This window comes from Glycine soja, chromosome 9, assembly GCF_004193775.1.
Source record: "Glycine soja cultivar W05 chromosome 9, ASM419377v2, whole genome shotgun sequence".
Taxonomy (NCBI): Eukaryota; Viridiplantae; Streptophyta; class Magnoliopsida; order Fabales; family Fabaceae; genus Glycine; species Glycine soja.
In genome coordinates, this window is record NC_041010.1 from 7,716,238 (window position 1) to 7,740,979 (window position 24,742).

Below are 24,742 nucleotides of genomic sequence, written 5' to 3' on the forward strand. Positions count from 1 at the left end.
GTTGTATAACATATTTCACTTATCTGCCTTAATAAGTTTTTATCATACATAAACTAGTTATCTTCAACTATGTATCTGATTCTCTACTTAAGAATAAGTTTCTTTATAATTATTAGCTTAAGCTCTGCTTGCAATAGATGCTACAGCTAAATCAATACAATACAAAATATACATCACATCACTCAACTCTAGAACTTGATTAGATTCTACTTCTCTTATTTTTGTAAAAACATGAACTTAATTAATAATCTTTAAAAAAATCCTTATAAAGATTCATAAACTATTTTATATTCATGAGTGAATTGGTTGGTTTCTAATCATTCTAAGGCCTACAAAATTGTAAAACCCCAATAAAAAAAATAGAAGAAAATAAGCAAAACATTAATAGTCATCTATTGGGAGCATAAAGTATCAAATCAAAGACCACATTTTTAAGGAGCCTATACTTGCAAGGATACCTAACTTAGAAGGTGTTGAATAAGATGGTTGAGTCCGCTTAGGCTTGGCCCAGCACAGCATCAAATTCTGGAGATGTTCTAAAATGGAAGAATTCATGATCATGATGGGTACGTTGCACTTTAAGAGGTTGTCATTCTTCAATTTCGGTAAGTTCCACGTTGTTGTTGTACATGGAAATCAAAGCTACCCCTAAACCTTTCCTTTTGTTGTTCGGATAAATCTTAATGTCACGGAGGCTCATAAAGTGTATTATTTTGTATGTTACATCTTTGCAAGAAAAATAATGATTCGAGAGGAGGAGCCATTATTTCTTAGAGAATATGACCATTTGGTATCAATTAATTTGTTCCATGACTAAAAGCCTTAATAAATGTTGTAGTGAATTGAAAACGAGTCCAAGCAAATTGGTTGGGCTAACTTGCCTAAGAACTACGTAGTTATGATAAGACGTGAATCGTTGGCACTTGTCGATAAGGAATATTTATTTGACTTTGCTGAAGTTTATTTCCTTTCGCTATGCCAAAAACAAAATCATATGCAATTTGAAAAGTGAAAAGGATAACTGAAAAAGTTGAATGTCATATTGGGGCAATGATGGGCTCTCATGAGTTTTGGGACTCAGATTCCCTTCAAAAAAGAGCAAAGGATACAGTGATGGCTGGTATCTATTAACATCTCCCTTTCGTCCTTTTTCGTTTTGGAATATATTTCATACATCAAATAATTAATATTATTTTAAATTTATAATTTCTATAAATTATAGTTTTATTCGATTCAATCATAAGATTATATCAAAATAGATTTTCTTTTTTGTTTGAAGTTATGAATATTTTAAATATGAAATGCCAAAATATATTAATGATAACTAGAACGAGAGCCTCAAATAAAATAATATAAATAATGTTTTTTAAGAGAAGAATATATTTACTAAAAGAGATCATTTATATTAAGCATAAAAATAATTCAATATATAATAATATACTCGATTAAGGAAATTCTTCATATTATTCTTCCTTTTTTCTTTAGAAAAGATATGATTATTAATTACTAATTTAAGGATGTAAAAATAAAAATAATTTCTTCTTATCATCCAATAACAACTATTTTTGGCATATCAACTTCTCGTTGCTTAATTATTATTTATTTCAGACTTTTATTGTTATTTTTTCATATTGAAAGTAATAAAGTAATGAGGCAAAATTAAGAAAATTAGTTCTCATTCTTGATATTTTTTTTTCTAGTTCTTACATAAAAAATTATTACATTTTGGTTTCTGTAAACATGTGTTACTAATCGGATTGTCATTTGATATATATCTTCCTGATTATAGGTTCCATTTTTTATTTTGCTCTGTTTAATACTTTAAGTTAGTTCATACTGATTATAATGCTTAGATGCGTGTAACATTCCAAAGATAATTTAATAATTATTTAGATAAAAATATTTAAATATATATTTTAGTAAAGAAAAAAATAGATTTAATTATTTTAATATACTAGATTGTAATTTTTATTTTGAAAAAAATGTTAGTATAATAATATATTAAATTGGTTAAAGATGATTATAATTAAAGGTAATAGAAATAATATATAAAGATAGATCAATAAATAAATTTCAAATTACGGATAATTCTTATATAAGAGTAGACAATTCTTTCTCTTAAAATCACACATATAAATGGTCTCTCTTGGTATTAATATGTTGCTCAAGGATTGAGAAAAAAAACCGAAAAAATTATTTTGATGCAATTGGTAGAGGAGAAAAAGAATAATAAATAACATGAATTTCTTGCTTCAAGAGGTGAGTAAAATAACTTTTTCCAAGCTTCCATGATATGAATTATTGAGAATGTGTTTTCTTTATATATATACACACACACACATACACACACCAACACACATCTTGATATTATCATGAAGGACTTTATTATTGAATTAATGAATATATAATTTAACCTTTAGGATCAGAACCAATTTATACTTATGTGTACTATGTTATAATCATTGTAAATATTATATGACTTAGTTATTATATTACGTATATAATTGTTGTTATATACGTGATTTCATATTATTAGTTTATTCTATTATTGTTGTGGTGTAATTTTGAAAATTATTGTTGAATGCACAAAATTAGGGAGTTTGCTAATAGTATTTTTAGAATGATATTCTTGTAATTTTGTGAGTTGATCATCACCTTCTGGAAATGGATGATGATGTACATTTTACTATGAGATTATAAATAATGTTAGATACTTTTATCTGCGATGAGAATGATATTTATTTATAGATATCCCCATATAGGATGAGAAAGAGATTATGGATATCTCCATCTATGATGACGAAGATAGTGGGACATCATTGTATGAAATATGAGTTCATAGACTCTCTAAAGAATATGAGTTCTACATTAGTTTTAGGAAGCAAAGAATTTAGTCTTGTAATTCTGGGAATCACTAAGTTGTGTTTGCTATATTTATTTGAATGTGTTGAAATATTGTCGTTTATTTAAATATTTTATGAATTATGATTGTTTTAATATAATTTTTATTGGTGTGTAAATATGTACATATATAATATTATTTTAAATTCATTGGGAATTCTTATTAGTTGTTTTATTTACTGAGATTATCATCTCATTATAAATTTTGTTTTTAGAGTACGAGGAAGAAGTTGCTGAGTTTGAGAAGACTTAAAGACATAATTTTCTTGGTTAATTATATTTATTTTAGCTTGATTAGTACTTCAGAATAAAATATCGAATTAATGTTCATTTAGTTTATGTGTCCATATTTTGAAGATAATATTTTTAATTATGACTTATTTATTATACATGAACCATTTTTAGACTAGTATAATTTTAAGATTTTTTTTCCAATATGAATTGTTATTTTAATGAAAGGTATTACATGCAACACATATTTAAGTTTTAAATGCACGAGTTACCTAATATAAACCATAACAAGTAATTTCCGTTACAGAGGTCTGATGCATTCTCACAATCTGGTCTATATTCCAATCACAAAAACATAGGACCATGTATAACTGTGTGAGTAGTTACTGCAATTTTAAATTTCACGTACCAAGATGATAAACTGAAAAGAAGAGGGTTTAAGAGTGTTTCATACATTTTCTTTTTGATATAAAATGGATCAACAAACCAGCAACAAAATGATTAATCGTGGTATAGACAATTTAGGACTGCTAACAGCGTTCTTTGCTTGAGTTGTATTTGGTGACACTTATTGCTAGCTGAACATCAGATGATTTTGGATTCTAATCAGAAGAATTGATGCCAAAATCTTTCTACTTTAAAATTCTCGGGAAAAATTAAGTGTCATCGAGTCAATCACTTCAAAAAAATCTATTGAACCTCTAATTTGTTCCATGATTAAGGAAGCCATTCACGAGTACCATTAACTTGTTGATCGGATCAGTATCATATACAAGTACCTTGTCGATTTATTTATTCATTCAGGATGTCTCTAAAGGCATGAAATCCTTTAATTTAGACACATGTTTTCCATTACGCATGCAAGATTCTTCTCCTTTTGTTTTTTATCAAATAACTTAAGTTTTTTTTTTAATGATCAAATAACTTTTAAGTTAGAAACATATATTTAGTTTAAAACGAAATTCACATACATATTACTATATGTTCTAAATGCAAGTATAAGGCAAAACCGAAACAAGGGCTGCCAAGAAAAGGAAGTTTGTATTTTAAAGACCCACCAAATCTTGGGAATTTTATAACAGTTATAATATGGACTAATAATTGACTAAATTTATCAGGCACACTAAATTGAAACTAATTCATCTATTAATACAAAAAAAAAAAAAACCATTTCAAAACTCTTAAATTTCTACTATGAACACTAACATTTCTGTCTATATATATATATATATATATATATATATATATATATATATATGTATGTATGTTGTATAGAGATAAATTGTTATGTGTGCCCGTTCCATATAGACTGCATGCAAAAAAAATGCACAGTTCTCCCCTTTGTGGTGAAAGGGGATGCAAAATTCATTCTAAATTTAAACCTTTTTTGTTTCCAACAAATCAATAATTTTCTTATAAGATGAATGGATTAATATCAAAAAGGGAGAAATGAGCTATTAGAGACAGTTACTAGTCTATTATGGACAACAAACACAAATACTTCAAATCCATCAACATTGTCAACAGAACTTTCCCTCAATTGAATAAAACTGTTAAGTCTTCACTAACACTTCCCTCCCCAAACACAAAACGTAATTAATCCATTGCAAGTGTCATCTTTTAAACCTAAAAATCTCATCAAATACAACAACAAATTGTAGAGAATATCAATGCTAAACCTAAAACACAGTAACCATCCATTATTCCACAGTATTTTTCCACGTAAAGTTCAACTTCAATCAATACGATCACAATGAGAGGAACGAAATAGATTCATACACCGTTGCATCATCATCATCATCAGTGGCAGCGAGGACGACACTGTTTATTCCCCAGAGGCAAGGCCTTGCAGTGGTCAACGTCGTTGACCAACTCATGGTCCCTGAACCCAATAAGAAACTGGGCCAACCCTTCAAGAAACAGCGCGGCCTGCTAAACAGTCCTGGGAGGCGTCAGAGGAGGCTGCGGCGTCTAGGGCGTGATAATAGGTTTGAAAGTGCTGGTGGAGCATCTCGACGTGGGTGGAGAGAATGGTGGTGGAGTCGCCGGAGATGGAGCCGGGGAGGACGGGACTGCTGCTTGTGGCTGCGGCTGAAGAGTGGCGCCACCACGGATTTCAGCATTTTTCTTCTTGGAGGGAAATCTTGTTTTTGCGGTGGCGGGGTTCAACGTTCAACAACGGTTATGGTTTTTGTGGCGGGACACGGAAGGTTTATTTATTTAGGTGAAATTTCAATAAGACTGTAAAACGGCATAAAGGCATAGAGCTTTGTAGTTTGTAATATTATCACTGCGTTTGTAAAACGAAAATTGTAAACATTGATATATAATAAACAGTCCAATATTACAAACGCATATTTAACTCCCTGTATTTTTTCTTGTCAAAAAGTATTCGGACACTCACATGCTAGTATAAATATAATTGATATGAGTGATGAAGAGTTGTTATGGAGAGAGCCTCCATAGTTCCCATGGTTCATAAACTCCCATTCAAACAGACCCCAAAGGTTGCATTTATGTTTTTGAAAAAAGGTCCTGGGCTATTGGCTCCTCTATGGGAGAGATTCTTCAAAGGAAATGAAGCAGGGTTGTTTTTGACAAAATGAATATCATCAATAAGGTGTTTTTATAACCATGATAAATAATAACATAATAAACAGAGAAATAGAAAGAAAAAAAAATATCAATGAAGTGTTTACAAAGTCCATGTATATAACTATACTTTTATTATCACGGTATATCAAATAGCTAGTTATTACATCTATTATTTTTCTATCTTCTATTTTTTCATCACTTACTAGTTATTACATCTATTACTTCTCTCCTATTTTTTTTTTTATCTCTAGATATAGCACAAAAGATTCAAAATTTTATTGGCTTAGCCCAAAAAGGCGCCTCTATTCCGTTTTAATTGATTAAACTGAAAGGTTTGTTATAAATTTTAAATACAAACACGAAATTGGTGTGAAAACCTGTTCAGATTTTATTTTTTTTAGTGCACAACGACAACAATGAAAATTGTGTAAAGTTATCCAACCGCCCTTTCCCCACTAGGCTGACTTTAATGGGTTAAAATTAAAAACAACACTTGTTCAGATTGATTGGTGAAATCTCCCCGAAAAATTCAATAATCAGCAAATTTTACAGGATAACAGGGTTCCCAGAATGCTCTCGTAAAAGAAAAGAAAAATGAAATATAAAATGAAGAAAGGAAAATTTGCAGCTCCAGGGATTCAGGGATCTTCAGTGCCCCATAACATGAAAACATAAATCACCGCTAGTTTGACAGCGGGAGAGAATTACACATTACAAGAAGCAAAATTATTTAAAAGAATTAATTATTTGCAATTCTAGAAGTGGAGCTCAGACATACAGGGTAACATACATATTTACAAATGCACCTAATATGGTCATGAACTGATGAAAGAAAAAGTAAGACAATAAGCTCCAAAGCTGAAAAGAAAAAAACAATTTTACAACAGCTTGCTATTTACTCTGTCCTATTATACCTCAAGATTTGATTGAGATTTTCACGACAGAATTAATGATTCAAGTCAATACCAAGAAAGCCGGTAGGATTTCTTCTGCGATCGATCGGCACCTTACAGAGAAGCCTACTTGAATTGAAAGCCTGTTTATTTCTTTTTCCTGCCCCGTCTGTATCATATGCTTAGCTCATTCTAGTCTCTTCTTCTATTCAGCATCTTTCGGGCAAGCCAAGTCAATTAAATAAATTTACATCATATATATAAATGCAAAGGACCATTCTATGTGAAAATTCAATTGCAAAGTGTCTGTCCATTAGTCACCCAGTTTACAAAAGTATCAGGAAATTCCTCTAGAACTTTGGACCGGCCATCACGGTTGGATAACTCTGACCCAGTTCGCTCTCTTCCCTGAGAATATTACATGGAATTAGCATCTGATATCTAAAATAAAGACCAAGGCATTTAGAAATCAAACACACTTTCAACTATTGCAGGACTAATTAGGGACATGGAACTCGTACTTATCCTAGATCAGTAATATTATGAACCAAATACATTTCTACTATCAGATCACAGCATGAAAAACACCACTTGCAATCCTAAACTTATCATAATAAAACTAAACTTGTACATGTACAAAAAAAATAATTTCATTTACTTCAAATTTTAAGTGGCTGTGTCTGAGCCATCTCCAAACTGAGAAAGAAAAAAACAAAGTGGCAAACTGAGAAAGAAAAAAACAAAGTGGACAGGTCATTTATGCATCATATAAGTGTCTGTAAAACACACAAACACAGCACCAAAGTGGTATGCCCGTGCTCTATAAATACCAACTTAGAAGGGCTTGTACCTTATTGTTTGAGTCCAAATCACTAGTGGAGGGAGTATCTCCTCCCATAATAACTCCATTGATAACATTTTCTGAAGAAAGCCTAGCAATCGAAGAGTTGGTAATTGATAACCTGCATTCAGTATAGAGAGGCCTTACAAAAATTATTTTAGTTAGATACACTACAATGTATAACCATGATGATGGAACTGAAGCAAAGCCGCTTTGGAGACAGTAAGAGATGTGTTGTGTACATCACAGACCCCAGACACTGATATTCACAACCCAAATTTGTAATTCTTAAATATATTCCTCATTTACCCTTCCCTACCCTGTCCTGTTGCTTCCATAACTCTCCCTATAAAATATTCTTGCAACCAACTAATCTCTCTAGGTATCTGTATAATTGCTTCCCTGGAATGCAATGCAGCATTACCTCTCAAATGGCTCTTCTTCACATGAATTTCCTGAAGACAGCCAATCCAGGTCAACAAAGTTGGAAGAGCTGAATGAATCTCCATGCCCAGAATAGGAAATATGGTCACTATGAAAGAAGCGCTCTCTTTGTATATCTCCAAAAAGATGTCTATGAGGCATTAAGGGAGTGTACCTATACAAACAAAAAAAATTGCAAACCATTCCATACGATGACTAGATAGACATGATGAAGCAGAAAATAACTGAATATGTCATCATGCAGGCAAGAATCATAAGGTGTTTGGTTTATTTTCTAACTTCCTTTCATATGTTTTCATTATAATCACAAGTGACACCTTTATTCTATCCAAAGCTTTGTAAAGGAAATGCAGAAAACACCATATTGTTTACACCATTTCCTACACAAATTTTGAAATCACAATAACAAAAACAAGTAGAAATGCTTGTGATTTTTTATGACAGTAAAAACAAACCAAAATCACCCCAAGTTGGCGACTTGTACCAGTACAGTATGAGGTTGTTGACACAATTTAGCTTACATCATGCACTGTAATCTGGTTCTTTCAACATGAACACAAAAGAGGAAGAAAAAGGAAAAGTGGAGACTGTCTCAAATAGAGGTGAAGAACAAATCTAACACATCACAGAAAATATAAGTTGATGATACTTATTATTTTAGTTACTTTACTTCAGTTCTCATGCAAAAAGACCCACTATGACTATGAGAAGACAAAAAAATATTCAAGAATCTTTATATGCTGGCTAATAACTGCTAACAAGCCAAATTATTAAACCAACTATCAAGACTATCTCTTCTTAGTAAAACGGATTAGTAAAACAAATCTATATTTTTAAAGCATACATAATCAAAGCTAGACTATCCAGTTGGGTCAACAATGAGTTGATATTCGAATCTTGGACTTCACCTTATGGGAGCAACATTTGGTGTATTTATACTGTGTGTAGAAGTTGTCTCTTCCTACATACCATAACTAGATTACATATTTACATCCACATTAATTAATACAGATACAAACCTTGAAAATGACATGCCACTCTCAGTCTCAGAAGAAGTTGATATTTCAGGCGATGACTCACAAAAAGCCTTGCTTCCTTCTTCTGATTGGTCCTGCAAACCTAGCTTTGAGAATTTTTCAAGCTTTGGATTTGGGGTTGACATAGGTGTAGAATTGCCATCAATGATGCTTCCATCTGAGAAACACCTTTTGACAAATGACCTAAAAAGCCATAATTCAGAGTTACCACATAAGCTGCATCAACAGGAACATCCCAAGTTTCAACATTATAATGATGTTCACAAAAGCCCATAATGATTTTGTAGTATCAATAATTACAAATTGTATGCTATTATCTCATTTAACAGAAAATAGAAGACCATGCCACACTGCTAATACTCAGCAACATTCCATCCAAGTTTTGAACACGTAAACTCTTCAAATCAAAATGATTCAGCAACCCTCCATTCTTAAGACACATATGATTTAAAATCTATTCCCAAAAATCACCACAGCTACGTTTTGAATCCTCATAATAAATTCTAGTAGCTCCTTGATGACTGTTTAGTGTTTACCACAGTTAACAAGTATCCGACTTCATTAGCATACAGGTTTGCACACGTAATAAATAATGCATACTAAGTCATTGTTTGTGATAAATCTTCAAAATTCACGCTTATTGCCATATTCAACTTCAACCATGAAACGGCTTGTTTACAAAGGATTCACAAATCTCATGCCCAATCTCTTTAATACGCAATGAAAAGGAAACTCACATTTAGTTTTGGGATAAATGTGCACTACAAAGAAAAAATTAGTCATACACTAAGTTCTAATAATATAATAACAATTCCCATTTCTCCTATCAAATTAAACGAGGTGTTAATATACTTAATTTGTGTACTCTTTTCTTAAAACATAGTGGCAATCAAGGACCAACGGACAAACTCTAACAAAAATCCCAGGTCTTCAATCAAGGACCAATTTAGACAGGATTAAAGAAAAGGTGTTTCATTCCCCAAAATTAAGTTCAAATACCTTGCATCATCATCCCCATATCTCCCTATATCATAATGTTGATCTGAGCCCAAATCCCAAAGAGCAGGCTTACCCAGTTGTGGCTGAAAATGCCCCAGGAATCTGTGCCAAGAAAATAGGAAGACTAGTTTAAGATTAGAAAAGAATAGAATAATTAGTTAATACCACCAAAGCGACAGTCATTGCAAACAGGAAATATATAATAATAGTACAATAGAAAAAATTTAACTAGTAATACTTTAAATTGGAAATATGATAAGGTCATAATCAAGTGAAAAATGGAGGACTTTGGCAGATTCAAAAACAAGTTAAGATTTAAATAAGATAAAATAAATTTAGTAAAGTTTTATATTAGATAAAACTCAATTCCTTAAAACAAGTCGTTTGTCCAAGTGGTACTGAGCTCGGTCCCCTTAAACAAGGTCTCAGGTTCGAGCCTTGTGGATGGAAAAAACGTGATTGAGAGGGGAAACTCCACTAAAGGTGGTCAACTAGGTTTCCTGACGAAAATTAGTCATCAGTAAACCTGGTGGATACTCCACACATATGTCATGGTGACCCAAAAAAAATGTGAATTATTTTTGATGATTAATTTTTAACTTCTTAATCATACAAATTTTAGGACCACAGAATCCTCACATTTTTTAGGGTGTTTCTCTACCTGCAAACAGCAAACCTGCTACGAAATAGGATTATGGGGGGTGTTCAAATAATGACTGCTTCAAGGGAGACCCAATTTTAATTTTACAAAGATTGGGCAGCATCATTGCATTTTTTTCCCCTTCTTTTTTAGGTTGTGATTTGCTTTATCTGTTTGGAGGATGCCTTCCTTGTAGATGTTCTTTCCCCCCTTCTTTTCTAATGAATTTTTTTTAGAAATCAATATTAAAAATAATGCTACTATGCCTAATCATAATCCCAAAAACATTTCCCAATGTAGAGTTCATATGGCACCAGATTATAAAAAGTAGAATAAATGCAATGCCAGTGCAACTACCTTTGCAACTTACTTCAGTCAAAGGAATTTCATTTATTGGGGAATAGGGATACATTAATGTATAACCCATACAGAGACTTTTCCACAAGGACCTCAACTCTGTCATATTTCTTCTCTACATTTCCCAATTATGAGATTTTAAAGTTATCAAGGTTCAACATTTCTTTGATCAGTTTTAAAGGTTTTTGTAGGGGCAAAGGGAAGTTACATGGATGTACACAAGTTATGCTTCCCTATGCTGTCTTTGGAGTTTGGATGAAGTGTTTTGAGACTGTTTTCATGTCATGGTTTTACTTTGGAGTTTAGCACACAGATTTTACAGAGTTAAACAGAGAGATTAGAAAGTTTTCTGTATTAAAATTGCTGTTTCTTTATTATTATTATTATTATTATTATTTGCAGTGCCAATCAGAGGAGGATTTCTTAACCTCTACAGTACAATCCATGTTTTCTTCAAATAAAATTTCTTTCAATGTCTCAATAAAAGGCACTTTAAAGAGACAAACATGCTACAAATCCAATCAACAACAACAATAAAGCCTTATCCCACTAGGTGAGGTCGGCTACATGGATCAACCGACATCATTCGGCACAGTTAAAAGCCAAAGTTTCAGAAATATTATTTAGCTTGAGATACATGCTATAAATCCAATCACAGGAAATAAACTATTAAGAAATACATAACTGTAGCACATACATGTTAATTGCATTTTGCTTTTCAGCATCCATGTAAGCATTGCTATAATAGCGTTGAAGAGTCCTAAAAAACTCTTGGGACTGTGTTGCAGCTTTCCATTGCCCCCTCCTCTCAGAGAATATCTACATGGCAAGTAGCAACAGAAGTTAGAGAGGACCATATGTTATTATACCAATGTACAAATCAATTAACATTTTTCATCATGAAAACCTCGTGACCACAGTTACATTACCCATTTAAAAAAATATAGCATCCAAGAAACTGAAGAAAGATAGAAAATTGTGATTAGGCTCCTTTGAAGTGCTGGATACACTTTAGAGAGTTGGTGGAGAGTAATAGTTGATTGAAAAATCAATAGTTAAGGTTGTTATAAAATAAATGAGCAGCAAATTTAATTTTCATGAGAAATATTGTTTGAAGAAGTTCCATATCAAGTGGAACCTCTCCTTATTGTTGATATAAATGTTATTGATTCTTCTCTGGAATAAATTTCAGTTTCCCCCTCAAAAAAAAAAAAATAAAAATTAACAAACAAAAAAACTATAACTCTGCACTATACCCTCCAAGGTAAGGTCCACCTTGCACTCTGGAAGAACCAGACCCAAATTTTTTAAGATTGATCAGTTTATAGTGGAGTTACCCCATTCTGATGAAAGCAAATTTAACTCTTGTTAGAAAATCAAAGAAATATCATATGATATCTTTTTCATATCTTATTAGACTATTTTAGGGTGTCCTAGATGATCTGTTAAGCTTTATTTTTATTTTCTATTTTATGATTTGTTTCCTTATTTAATTAGGATATTTGTAATTATAAGTCTGCCGTATCATGTAAATAGGAGTATTATTCTCCTGCATTTATTTGTATTTATTGCATTAAGTCTATATAAAATGGACTCCGTTGTGTAGTCAAGACACAGGTTTCAACATCTCTTGAATCTATTTTCTCTCTTTCAACAACTCTAGTAGTGGTAATGGGATTTCCAACTTTTCATATAATATAGTGGTCATTAGAGGGAGTGACACTTCCAAGTTTATGTATTCAGAAACTGATACATGTATGTAATACAAGAGATAAGTTCATTCTCAAGTCACAATATAAATGAAGAAGTTAACAAGAATACTATTGTATACCATCCAACCCAATGAAATGCAGTAAACCACAAAAATAATTTTCACTGCCTGATTGATAGATAGAGATGTCTCCTTTCTTATATGAACTTTTTTTCCTGCTAAAATTTCTTTATCTTAAAAGAATAATATTAACAACGATTTTTTCCATTATAAAGTTTAAACCCAATTACAGTGTCTATAAAAGCTTTATTTGAAAGACTTTAAAGGTAATCAAGAGAGGAAATGATAAAGCAAAAGTGCCAGTTCCCTAACTAAATTATAACTGCTAACTGAAGCAATTGCAAAGAACATCAAAACTAATCACCTTTTTGTGTGCAGCAGAACCACCATACTGGTGTGCAAGTGTGTCACCCATCCGCTCATAAAATCCCATCAAATCATCACTTAGAGGATCATCAAGGTCAATTTTTGGGTGGTCAATAATTCCCAGAGCATGAAGCTGGTGGCCAAGAGCAGCCAACCCATATGCATATTGTGCAACATTTGTGCGATCTAAGCAGTCTATGCAATTGGTTCTGAGAACCCCCCTCTGGAACATAGGTGGCTTGACAAAATGGTTTCCGTTAGCAAGGTTGCTTTCTCCACTAGGTTTCCTCTCTAAAGTATTACCATCTTTGTTGTCGACATCAGCTTGTCTAGTGGGTTGAAAGCTTCCCTTATCGATATTTCCGTATGCAAAACTTAACATCAGTATAAACAAGAGATGTCAGTGGATCTTAGGTATTCCACCTTTCCATCAAGCATTAATGCCTTTTTTGGGGCACATGCATTAATATCTGATTAACATGTGTTCATGCTATTCATAGAAAATTCTATATCATTGTACATTGTCTCAATACTTTTCTCAAGATTGTCAAAATACTTTTCCAAAGAGATCACGATTGACAAGTATACACAAGGTATAAAAAAATGGTGAAAGGCATCAGAGGAAAACGAAAAACTTACCTAATAGATGGACATTTTATACAGTCTTCAGGTCTAGGAGTTGGTGGCACTTGACAATATAAGAAACCTGTTACTGTCAAAGCATATGCAGCCACTTTTCCCAGAAGTAGCAAAACATTTGTCGCTTTGCTGGAAGTAGAAAATGTAAAATGAACATAATTTAAGTGAGATTATTAGGAGCATACTTATTATTAAGGAAGAAAATATTATATAATAAAAGACACTAACCTCTGAAAATGTTTAAGATCCCAATGAAGAAACCTCAACCTGTTCTCCTGTGATAAATCTTTGTTAATGAAATCAATAGCCTTACCAAACTCAGAACGAAGTATGGACTCTCGAGGTTTCCTCTCGTGTGACTGTTGGTTAAAAAGAACCAATATCAATCACTTAAGAATCTTACCAAAATAAATAAAAAAAGACAAACAAATCACCACCCTTCTGTAATATGTTGGCAAAAATACAAGAAAATTGCTTATTGAGGAAATTAGATACATTTGATAAATGGGGAAAAAAAATAAAATCATTTCCTTCAAAAAGAAGAAAAATAGAAACTACCTTAATCAAATTCAAAATTATTACAGGATGCCCGTATCTTTTGACAAGATTTTCAAAGTGAAGTCTAGTGGCTTCATAATTCTGATCTTTCTTTGACACTGGGGAAGAACAAGTGATTACATAAGCAAACATATAGTGGCTCATGCATTAAGTGGAGAAGATAAGAGAAGCATAAGTGTTACAGTATTTAGGAAATGAGAACACATACATATAATATCCGGCTTAAGATTTAGACGTGAAGTTTCCTGTGACCAGAAGAGAGGGATTGAACCCCGATTCTGGACAACAGAGCATATTTGGACTGGAAGACCTTCAGGAACATCCTCAAATACAATTTGTTCTGTCTCCACATCATTAGCTACTCTACCCTTGTCATTTACACCTCGCCTCAAATACCTAAATAAAAATAACCATATAAATGAAGTTGTGAATTGCACACATCATTCCCGTAAATATATAATATTATAATCCTGAGTAGTGTTTGGTGAAATGAAAACTCAACATTAAAGTAATGGAAAATATTCACGTTTAACATGATAAAGGCTACAATAAAGGAAATTAGTATCATTTACTGATTAACATAAGGAAAAGTTTGCTGCTACTCAATACAATAACTATCCACGTGTTGAATATATGCAACATTTTTGCACTTGAATTTATTATCAGTGCAGTACCTTTTCAGTTTACCACGGAAGTTGTGTTATCAAACAGGCCCTAAGTATTTCAGGCACTGAATCTGATAATGTGTTCACAACCTTGAAGGCTTCTGTTATTTTTTTAAAATTTTTTCTTAAAATAAAATCATCCATTAATGAATAGCCACTATATATATATGTATATATATATATATATATATATATATATATATATATATATATTTAAAAGGGGAGAGTGGAGTATTTTATGGTTTCTTATGAGCATTTGAAAGGAACAAACAAGATTGGCAAATACAGCTACACGGTGGCAGCAGGGGGGAAAAACCATGAAGCAGTCAACCCCCATCATGGTGTTACTTCATCAGTTCCTATTGTAATTTAATGACTCTTTCCTCATATATTTGACAGTTGGTAACAATGGATCATGGATAATCCTGTTGTTATTCATCATTATTGTTTTATATAAAACCCTAATTCAAGAGCCTAGAATATTTGATAGTGAGGAACACTTAACAATTCATGCCAAAGAAAATCTGATCATTTACTTCACTGGAGCACAGCAACAACAAGCGCATCAGGCAATTGAAAAAAAATGGGTCTTAGCTCCGGAGCTAGTCAAATAGCCAATTACTCAGCACCAAACTTCAGTCTTACGTTGCTTGCCATTGGCCATCTTTAATTTTATTTTCTCTTTCACCGTTTGTAGGAAATTGGAGCATTTAATGATTGTTACTTTTCCAAGTAGCTTAGTTATTGTGTTTAGCTAAGTTCAATGTATCTTAGGAAATAGTTCTCTTGAAAATAAGCTTAGGATTTATCATCTGTAAACAACTTTTATTATAAATAGATTACTTTGCTGAGTGGAACATGATTAGCTGGAAAAATCATCAGGTACTTGTAGTTCAGTGTATTCATGTATGCTTCCTCTTTCATTCAGAGTTAATGTCTCAAAAACACCTCCATCCCATTGGCTTATTGACTCCAGAGCCACAGAGCATATGGCCCTGCCATGTAAATACTTCACCTATTCTCCATGTCCTAGCAATAAAAAAATAGCAACTACAGATGGCACTCCTGTAGCTAGTACATGAAACATCCAAATAAATTCTTTCTCTTAGAATGTAGGTTTGAGCCTAACTCAACCCCAAAAGCTAGCTCATAGAATGATGGTTGCCCTTGACTTATGTACTATATCTTGACACTATCTCTATCCAATGTGGGACTTGTTTTTCCCAATAGGTCCAAACCCACATTCTAAGATAGTATCAAAGCCTATCCAAGATCCATTTAAAAGGTCATCCACCATTGTAATTATTATAGTTTGTGCCAGAATGCAACAACGAACCAGAACCTTGAGCAACATAAACTTGAGGATGAGAATCTTGTTGCCCCGAATTTGGGGCTAAAATTAGGTTTTGCTCCTTCGGCGAGATTAATCAAAGCAATGGATGAGGCAAGTGTTTTCTTGCGAGCGATTTGAGTCTCATGAGCCAGAAGGAGAGTCGCAACTTCATCAATAGACAGCGACTCAAACTTTCCACTCACAAAGGTTATGAGCAACTCAAACTCATCTGGAAAACCATTAAGAACAATGTCAACATGATCAGATTCAGACACATGCTCTACAATCGACGAGAGAGAATCAATAATGGTTTGAATGCAAAACAAATAGTCAGAAATTGAACTATTGTTTAGAAAAATGTTACGTAAATCATCGTGGAATTGTCGCTTTTTCACTCGAACAATGGAGTAAAAGTGCGTGTGGAGTTTGTCCCAAAGATGCCATGCAGTTTTGCAACCAAAGAGCCGTGGAAGCACCTTGTCGGAAATAGTAGATTGAAGCCACGATAGAGGCGGAATCTGTGATTCAGTGAGAAGATGAAAAAGGCATTGTCCTTTGAGAACAGGTTCAACCTGTTGACACCAAAGGAGGTAGTTGGAATTGTTAAGCTTCAGTGAGATGGAGTGCAAAAACTCCTTCGCAGTGATAACTACCGAAGAACCTATAGGAGAGCCACCGTTCCTTGGTGGAGGAGGGGGAGAAGGAGGAGCGAAAGCGAAAGCGGAAGCCATGAATGATCTAAATAAAGCTAATTTTAAAAAATGTTCTTCATATCCCAAATCCACAAATCTTGTTTTTGTGCAAAAACTTACAAATGGCATATCTTGCATCTCATTTGTTATAAGAACTGTGTTTTCCAGGATAAGGAATAGTGGGGGAATGATTGGACGTTCTAGAGAAGGGAATGGCCTTTATCTTCTTGAGAAGCAATGTATGTCGGTTATAGAAAAAAACTAGTCTCATTCATGTCAGAGTCTCTACTTCCAAAAAGGAAAAGATTTTTACTCTTTCATTATCAGTTAGGACATCCCTCTTCTAAAATCATCAAAGTTATGTTTTCACCTTTTTTTTGGAATAAAATTTATTCTCTTCAATTTGATGTATGTGAAATAGCAAAAGACGTGTGCCCCTTCTCACCAAGTAACAAGAAAAGTACATTTCCTTTCTACCTTGTTCATATTGATGTTTAGGGGCTATCTCCTACTCCAAATGTGTCAGGGGCTTGTTGGTTTGTGACTTTTAATGATGATTATACCTGAGTTACTTGGGTTTTTCTACTTAAGCAGAAATCTGAAGTAAGCAATGTCTTTCAAAAAAATTCTCAATGATTAAAATTCAATTTGGTGTGTCCATAGAGAAACTTAGGTTAGACATAGGGAATCCTTTTTGCCAAAATGAGGGAAAAATTCATGAGTCTTCTTGTGTCCAAATACCACAAAATGGAATTGCAGAAAGAAAAAACAGAAACCTCTTATTAGACTAAACCGAGCAATTTTGTTTCATAACAGAGTTCTGAAGGTTTCTAGGGGGACTGTTATTGCAGCAACATATCTTATTAATCAACTTTTCTCTAGAATCTTGGGACCCTAGTCCCACATTGGCTAGAGATAAGACCAAGATAGAGTATATGAGTGGGGGGCAACTCTCACCCTATGAGCAAGCTTTTGGGGTTGAGTCAAACCCAAACCCACATTCTAAGATAGTATCAGAGTCTATCCTAGATCCATTAAAGGGCCACCCACCATATTATCCATGCACCAAGCCTAAAAGTGTTGGACGTGAGGGCGTGTATTGGGAAAAACCCAAGTCCCACATCAACTAGAAATAAGGCCAAGATAGAATATATAAGTGGGAGACAATCCTCACCCTATGAGCTATAGCTTTTGGGGTTGAGTTAGGCCTAAACCCACATTCTAAGAGGATTTAAGAGTTGTATGGATGTACTTCCCTCTTTCTATCCTAATTTGTCTACTTCTAGCAAACTTCCACCAAAGATCTTTGTGCATGTGATGTGTCTCATTTGTCCATGGTCAAGACTGAAGACAAAGGTAAACTTGATCCTAGAACTATAAAGTCTTCCGTGCTCAAAAGGGGTATAATGCATCCTCCATCCAAGAAATTCTATGTCCGGGGATGTCACTTTCCATGAGGAACAAATTTATATCACTCAACCTTATCTTTAGGAGGATAGTATTAGGGAAGATAAGGACACTCATCCTGAAACACCTGCCTTCCCCACCTCGAGTTAAATTTTCATGATCTTACACAAGAACTTGAACAAGAAGCATGACTCAAAGTGAATCTAACACAAATGCTCCAACCATACCTGAAAACCATACAAGGTTTGGAAAGAATTTGGTTTACACCAGATCAAATGTCGCTCCTAAATCAATAAACACCCGAGAGGCCAATCCAACTCCTTTAGATTAGGTAACAAACTCTAAATTTCCAATTTTACAGAATAATCTTTCAGCTTCCCCAAATGAAACTCACAAACCACAACCTGATGATAATATTATCTCTTGCTGAAAATTATGGTTGGGATTTACAACAATTTGATGTGAAGAATGTCTTCTTACGTGGGGATCTTGAGGAGGAAATCTATACGGAGGTTCTACCAGGATATTGCAGCCAATTCTGTTTACAGGTTGAGAAAGGCTTTATATGGGTTGAAACAATCCCCTTGAGCATGGTTTAGGAGATTTACTAAGGCCACGACAGCCTTAGGATACAAACAAATCCAAGGAGATCACACTCATTCATCAAAAACTCAATCTCAGGGGGAGTGACTATATTGCTACTGTATGTAGACACAGTAGTCGACATTGTAGTATAGTGACGTTGTAGCACTATTGCAGAGCATAGCACACCCAAGATTTAAAGAGTAGAACGATTTCGGTAGCAGCATCCCTGTTGCAATAGCGTCCAAAGTTGTGGCATTCACACGCTATAGGTGCAACCATGATGGGTTTCAGAAACCTTGTTGTAAGCTTTATGAATTGCTTTAGTTGAAAAGTTTCGAGCTAAGTTCCAAGCTATGGCAAAAGGTATTTATGAATTGCTTTGGTTGGAAAGCATCTTAGAAGACTTGAAGATGGGATGGACCTATAAAGCTCAATTGTGATAATAAGTCAGAAATCAATATAGCTCATATTTTTAGTTTATATACTAGAACTTTTAGTTTACCAATCTCAATTCTCTCCCATCAACACACCCAAATGGAGGATAAAGATGAGATTTATTCATCCATCAGGAAAATAAAAAATCTGCTTGTCAAAAATTAATCAGGTAAATTTCTCTTCCAATAGAAATGCCACAAAAAATTCAAGCCAAGGATTCCATGGATCATTTCTATATAATTATATATTAATATTATACTAAAACTTCAGAGGCATAGCAACAAGTCTAAACAACTAGAAAATACAAAAATGACCAGAGCATAAGGAACACAAACTCAATACAAAATGGATACAATCATCACCGAAGCTATTTAATAGACTGTCAAGTTTGTTGAGAGAAAGTCAAATTATATATTCAGACAATATGCATATAATATAACCAACCAATTCATATGCACCACATAATCACATTGGCAAATAACATACATCATAATGCCTAAAAAAATGCATTTGATGTGTCTAGGAGCAAATACAACAAAATGTACATACCTAGTGCCAGCATAATGGCGAGATCGTCTTGCAATGAGAGTAAGTATGAACTCCCGCCCAGATATTGTAAGTGTTTCCTGATGAAGCCACCAGATAGACATTAGAAATTCAATCATGAGATGACACAAAACAACTACTTGAGATTATTAGAGTATGTACTTGTATAACTGTGAAAACAGTTTTGTAAAATGATTGTAAGGGCTGTTAGCTTTTGCTAACAGCACCCCTCTAGTGTTAGACAACAAGTATCATGTTTGTAAGGGCTGTTAGCTTTTGCTAACAGCACCTCACTAATATTAGGAAGTCAGGTTCTGTTAGTGTTAGTTTAGAGGGTTAGAGGTCTACATATACCTCTGTTGTAACTAACTCTTAACTAACTTTTCAGATTGCAATAATATCAGTTTCTTAACAAACAAATAGGGCATATGTTAATTGTCAGATACTTAAGCCAGATACTTATTAAGATTCCCTATCTAGTCCAGAAATGAAAAAATGTCAAAAGCGATGTCATCTAGTTGTGTTGTACACTTGTACTAATACTAATAACAAACAAATGGGGCATATGTTAATTGTCACTTGAATAAGTTATATCAGAATACCATTCTCTTCATAGTGAAAACACACTCCAATATCTCTCTAAATGTTTATTTGTGTGCTGTGCACGCGAGGAAATGGAATCTTATGCCCAGATGAAGGGGGGAAGTAAACAGAAAGAGTGAAATTTAATGAGAAAAGTTTATCAGATATTCTTGCAATGGAATTAAGAGCCATTTATAATCACCTGTTTAAAAAAACCGTAGACTAGTGCTACTGTCCAAACAGTATTCTGGAGGTGATTCCTAATTCCTCGAGTCAAAAACTCATTCCAGACAAACATGGTCTCATAAAGAACATGGCCTGTCTCACTATCACACAAATTCTTTTGAAGACTACGCATAATATGATATGAGTAGCTAAAAAAGAAATCCTTTGTAAGGTCGACCATGCATAGGAGCTTCTTGTATCTAAAAAGTAAATGAGAAAAAAAATTAATACAAAAACTAGCAAGTAGAAAACATTAAGAATAATCACCTAGCAACTCTATTTTATGCCACATTTACATCAGGAGCAAAATCTAATCAAAATTGAGTTCTCAACAATCTGCAGATGTTTTTTTAACAAATAAAAAAAAATCTGCTTACGTTTTGATATTTTTTTATTTAAGCCAAAGAGAAGGATGCAATTTTGACTGAGATTTCCACAAACTTTTATATCAACATTAAAGATCTTATGAATAGTCGGCAGTTAAAATAATTTAAACATTAGGTGGAGAGACACAGAGCAACTGAAAGATGACGCAAATAAAAAAAATCTGAAGCAACATTCTGTTTCAAATTATTAAAGGAAACAGCAGACAGATGTCAGCATTCAGAAATAGTTAATATAAATGCAAATATATGATGAGCATCCCTTGGACTAACATTCAGTTTTTCTTTTGAAGTACAAAGGTAAAATCAATATAACATCCAAGATTGTAAAGACCTGTTTTCATTTATAGAATCGGTGATGTTAGAATGAACAGAAGAACTTTGCAGTGGAATCATCTCACACTTTGAGACAGCATATACTGTATTACCACTGATTGCACCAATTTGCCTTCTTTTTGTGATAAGCAGCATGTAGTAAGGGCCCAAAAATTTTATGAACCCTGAATGCAGAATAACATATCAAGATATAAACTGATAATCTGTTAATAGTCAACTGAAAAATACACATTGGATCTACATACCAACAATTCCATAACAAGTTGTAACAAATTTCAGTCCACCAGTGGACCTGTTCCCCTCATGTATACGCTTCAACAGGTCAGAACATTCACTTTCTGTATAGGTGGTGGAATCTTCAAGCACATTCAGCTCAGAGGGATCTAGACGGTCAATCTTTAACACTCTCCAATAAGTCCTGCTCTTGTCCCTTCCTATCATGTAGAAGTTCTGAGGCATAAACATAAAAGCAAACGCACAGGGTTAAAAAGTGTGTATGATTTCTATTTTCAAAAACTGTTTCTTTTTCTTAAAAAAAAAAAACAAAAACAAAGAAAACAAACATTCAGACCAAGCTCGTGCCACACCGTATTCAGCATTTCTCTAAATGACCCACACTCTTGAGCTAGGACCACAAAACAGAAACAGAAGAAGAAAACACCTCCTAGCTGTCTCTGTTTTATTAGTTTTAAAAACACTTGTTTTGAAAACTGTTTTAAAAAATTCATAGATTTTAAATGAGAAATTGACTTCTTAGTAAAATCAAAAAGCAGTTTCTAATAGTTTTTCTTCTACAATACACAATATAAAACCAAGAAAGAAACACATTGTAATAAAACTAGCACTTTCCGCAGGAAGCGATCAATAGCGACAACAAAAAAAAAACAAAGAGATCTCAGCAGAAACAGAGTACATAACTTACTACAACAACCAAAAAGAAAAAAACAACGAAAATCGGAAAAAGAATAAAAGTTCATAAGCATAATAGCATAGCATACAAATACACACCGAAAGAGTCTCATAGAGCCTGAACTTATGCAAACACGCATGTGCAGGAGGAGAAGAGTGAGAAGAAGGTTTATTCTCCGACGACGCCATGGCTTCTCCTTCGCCAAACTATTCAGATCCCTCGAGCCTCAGGCTCAGAGGGAAACCATCAAAATCGCATGCAAATAGCAGCCACTAAAATCACCCAGCATTCACGCACACAACCACGATCACCAACACCAATGCACAAAAACGCACAACAACAAATCCATCATGCTCTCAAAAACCCTAGGTTGCTTCAAATACAGCATTCTCCTCGCCGAGAATTCATCGACCGGAACTCTCAATTCTGCCTCCTCTTCCTCCTCCTCCTCCCCCTCCTCGGCCACCGCCAACCGCCGTCTCCTCCGTCATCCCCCGCCGGAGCTGCTCCCCCTCGATCACAACTCAAAATCACTCGCCACCGCACAGATCGAAAACCCGCAAATTACGAAATTGCGTGTGTTTTATAGCAGAACTCGCATAGAAAAACAGCACGTGCGTATTTAAGAAATGAAAACGCGAAACCCTGCGTTTTGAGATAAGAGTTCGAGATCGAAGAAGAGAAAGAGGAAGTAGAAGAAGACAATGAAGAAGAGATTTGGGAGGTTTCGAGAAGGAAAAGTTTGCGGGAACGAACGGGAAGAAGAACGACCAACAACAGCTAATAATTGATTCAATTTTTGTTTATTTCATATATTTATATCTATATTTAATATTGTTTGTCTACAGGAAATAATAATAATAATAATAATAATAATAATAATAATAATAATAATAATAATAATAATATAATAATAATAATAATAATATTTGAGTCGGATAAATTATGATGAATTCCAAAGTTCTTCTAAACATTGGATGGCATTTTTATATATTAAGAATTCGAGACACCTTGTTAAGCAAAAATATTCACATGCAAATTAATTCACTTATTTGGTGGTATTTTTATATTTAATTTATTTAAGTTTTTCAGAAATTGTGATTATTTATTGACAGCTCAGTCCTTGCAGATCCAAAGCCACAACTTCGGTGACCGTTGCGTCCACACATTAAAAAATGTCAACAAAACAATTAAAAATCTGAAATAAATTATTACTATGTGAAGTTATTTTCATTTCATTGTAATAATAACAATATATTGAACTGGATTAGATTGGAGAGAGATTGTTCTGCAATTATTGTAACTATTATATGCGATTTTTTCCTAAGTTTGATATCTGAAAATCTGAATTTGTTGTTAGCTTCAACGACCGCGAAGTAAATGTGATTGTGAACTAACGTGTCATTTAAATTTTCTTGCCCACTCCAAAGGAAGAACTAGTTAACTCGCATGAATGAATCTTGTGCATTACATAAATGTGCATAAAGAAACTTGAAGTAAAAAAAAGTTAAATACAAAACTATAAATAAAATTTTCTATTGATAAAAAAAATATAAAGGTGTTTGAAATTTTAATTTAAAAAATAGTGTAATAAATAGCAATGTCCTTGCATTCAAGGATAAGGAACTTAATTGGCTTTAAATAAACAAAATTTTGGATTTAAATATTATCAATGAAAAAAATAAAATAGATTTTGAAAGAGAGTGAATTCACCTGAGACTCAACTCGATATGATTTTCAAATATCAAGAATCTAAGCCTCAATTAAACTAAAAATATGTCTTTAAAAAAACTAAAAATATGCCATTAATGAAAGACTATTTGAAAATAAAAATAAAATAAAAGAATAGTTGATGATAATTTACAAACATCTAATTATAATTAACATGGATTGAAAACTTTAAGTATCAATTTAATGATAATGATAAAACATTACCATCAAGTGTAAAGATGAATTGGTGAAGGCTTAATCAATAATTTAAAGTTTGAGTTCTAGTATATAATTTTATTAAATATTATATATAAAATTAATTTAATTTTTTAAGAAAGAATATTTAAATATAAAGATAATTAGTTATCGAATCATTTTATTTTCATTTTTTATTTCAAAAGATGGATTATTTATATTTATATTTATTTAAATTTATATCTTTTTCTTGTTATTTTAAACGTTTGCCTATACATATTATTTATTTATTTTCTGACATGGTTACTAATTTAATTAAATTATTTCTGAAGAAGCTGAAAATCTATACTACATATATATCCCTAGGACAATATTGTGATGGTGTCATTATGAATTTCCCTGTACTCTATTGTACTATTATTTAAATTTAAATACTTTCCAATAATGATTAATTTATCAAACTATT

General features: G+C 33.1%; 1 protein-coding gene across 2 annotated transcripts; it reads right to left on the reverse strand.

Moving 5' to 3' along the window:
* Positions 1-6,348: 6,348 nt before the first annotated feature.
* LOC114367738 (phosphoinositide phosphatase SAC3-like) lies at positions 6,349-23,164 on the reverse strand. 2 transcript variants are annotated; one of them, XM_028324931.1, is made up of 16 exons: positions 22,470-23,164; positions 21,707-21,911; positions 21,460-21,625; positions 20,720-20,942; positions 19,939-20,015; positions 14,481-14,668; positions 14,273-14,370; positions 13,943-14,073; positions 13,715-13,843; positions 13,074-13,449; positions 11,636-11,757; positions 9,942-10,043; positions 8,925-9,158; positions 7,886-8,059; positions 7,471-7,582; positions 6,349-7,028 (listed from the first exon to the last, which is right to left on the reverse strand). In XM_028324931.1, exons 1-16 carry the CDS (start codon positions 22,557-22,559, stop codon positions 6,912-6,914), a joined length of 2,544 nt encoding a protein of 847 aa, XP_028180732.1. In that variant the 5' UTR covers positions 22,560-23,164; the 3' UTR covers positions 6,349-6,911. The 2 variants fall into 2 exon arrangements, with proteins under 2 accessions (XP_028180732.1, XP_028180733.1); XM_028324932.1 differs by having other exon boundaries at positions 8,925-9,125; positions 22,470-23,163.
* Between the last annotated feature and the right edge of the window lie 1,578 nt (positions 23,165-24,742).

Excerpts from the sequence above, each read along its gene's own strand:
- LOC114367738 (XM_028324931.1), bottom strand. The coding sequence starts at position 22,559 with ATGGCGTCGTCGGAGAATAAACCTTCTTCTCACTCTTCTCCTCCTGCA. Across the intron at positions 20,943-21,459 it reads GATTCTATAAATGAAAACAG|ATACAAGAAGCTCCTATGCA; the intron begins GTCTTTACAATC and ends TTTACTTTTTAG. Across the intron at positions 14,074-14,272 it reads TAATTTTGAATTTGATTAAG|TCACACGAGAGGAAACCTCG; the intron begins GTAGTTTCTATT and ends TTTAACCAACAG.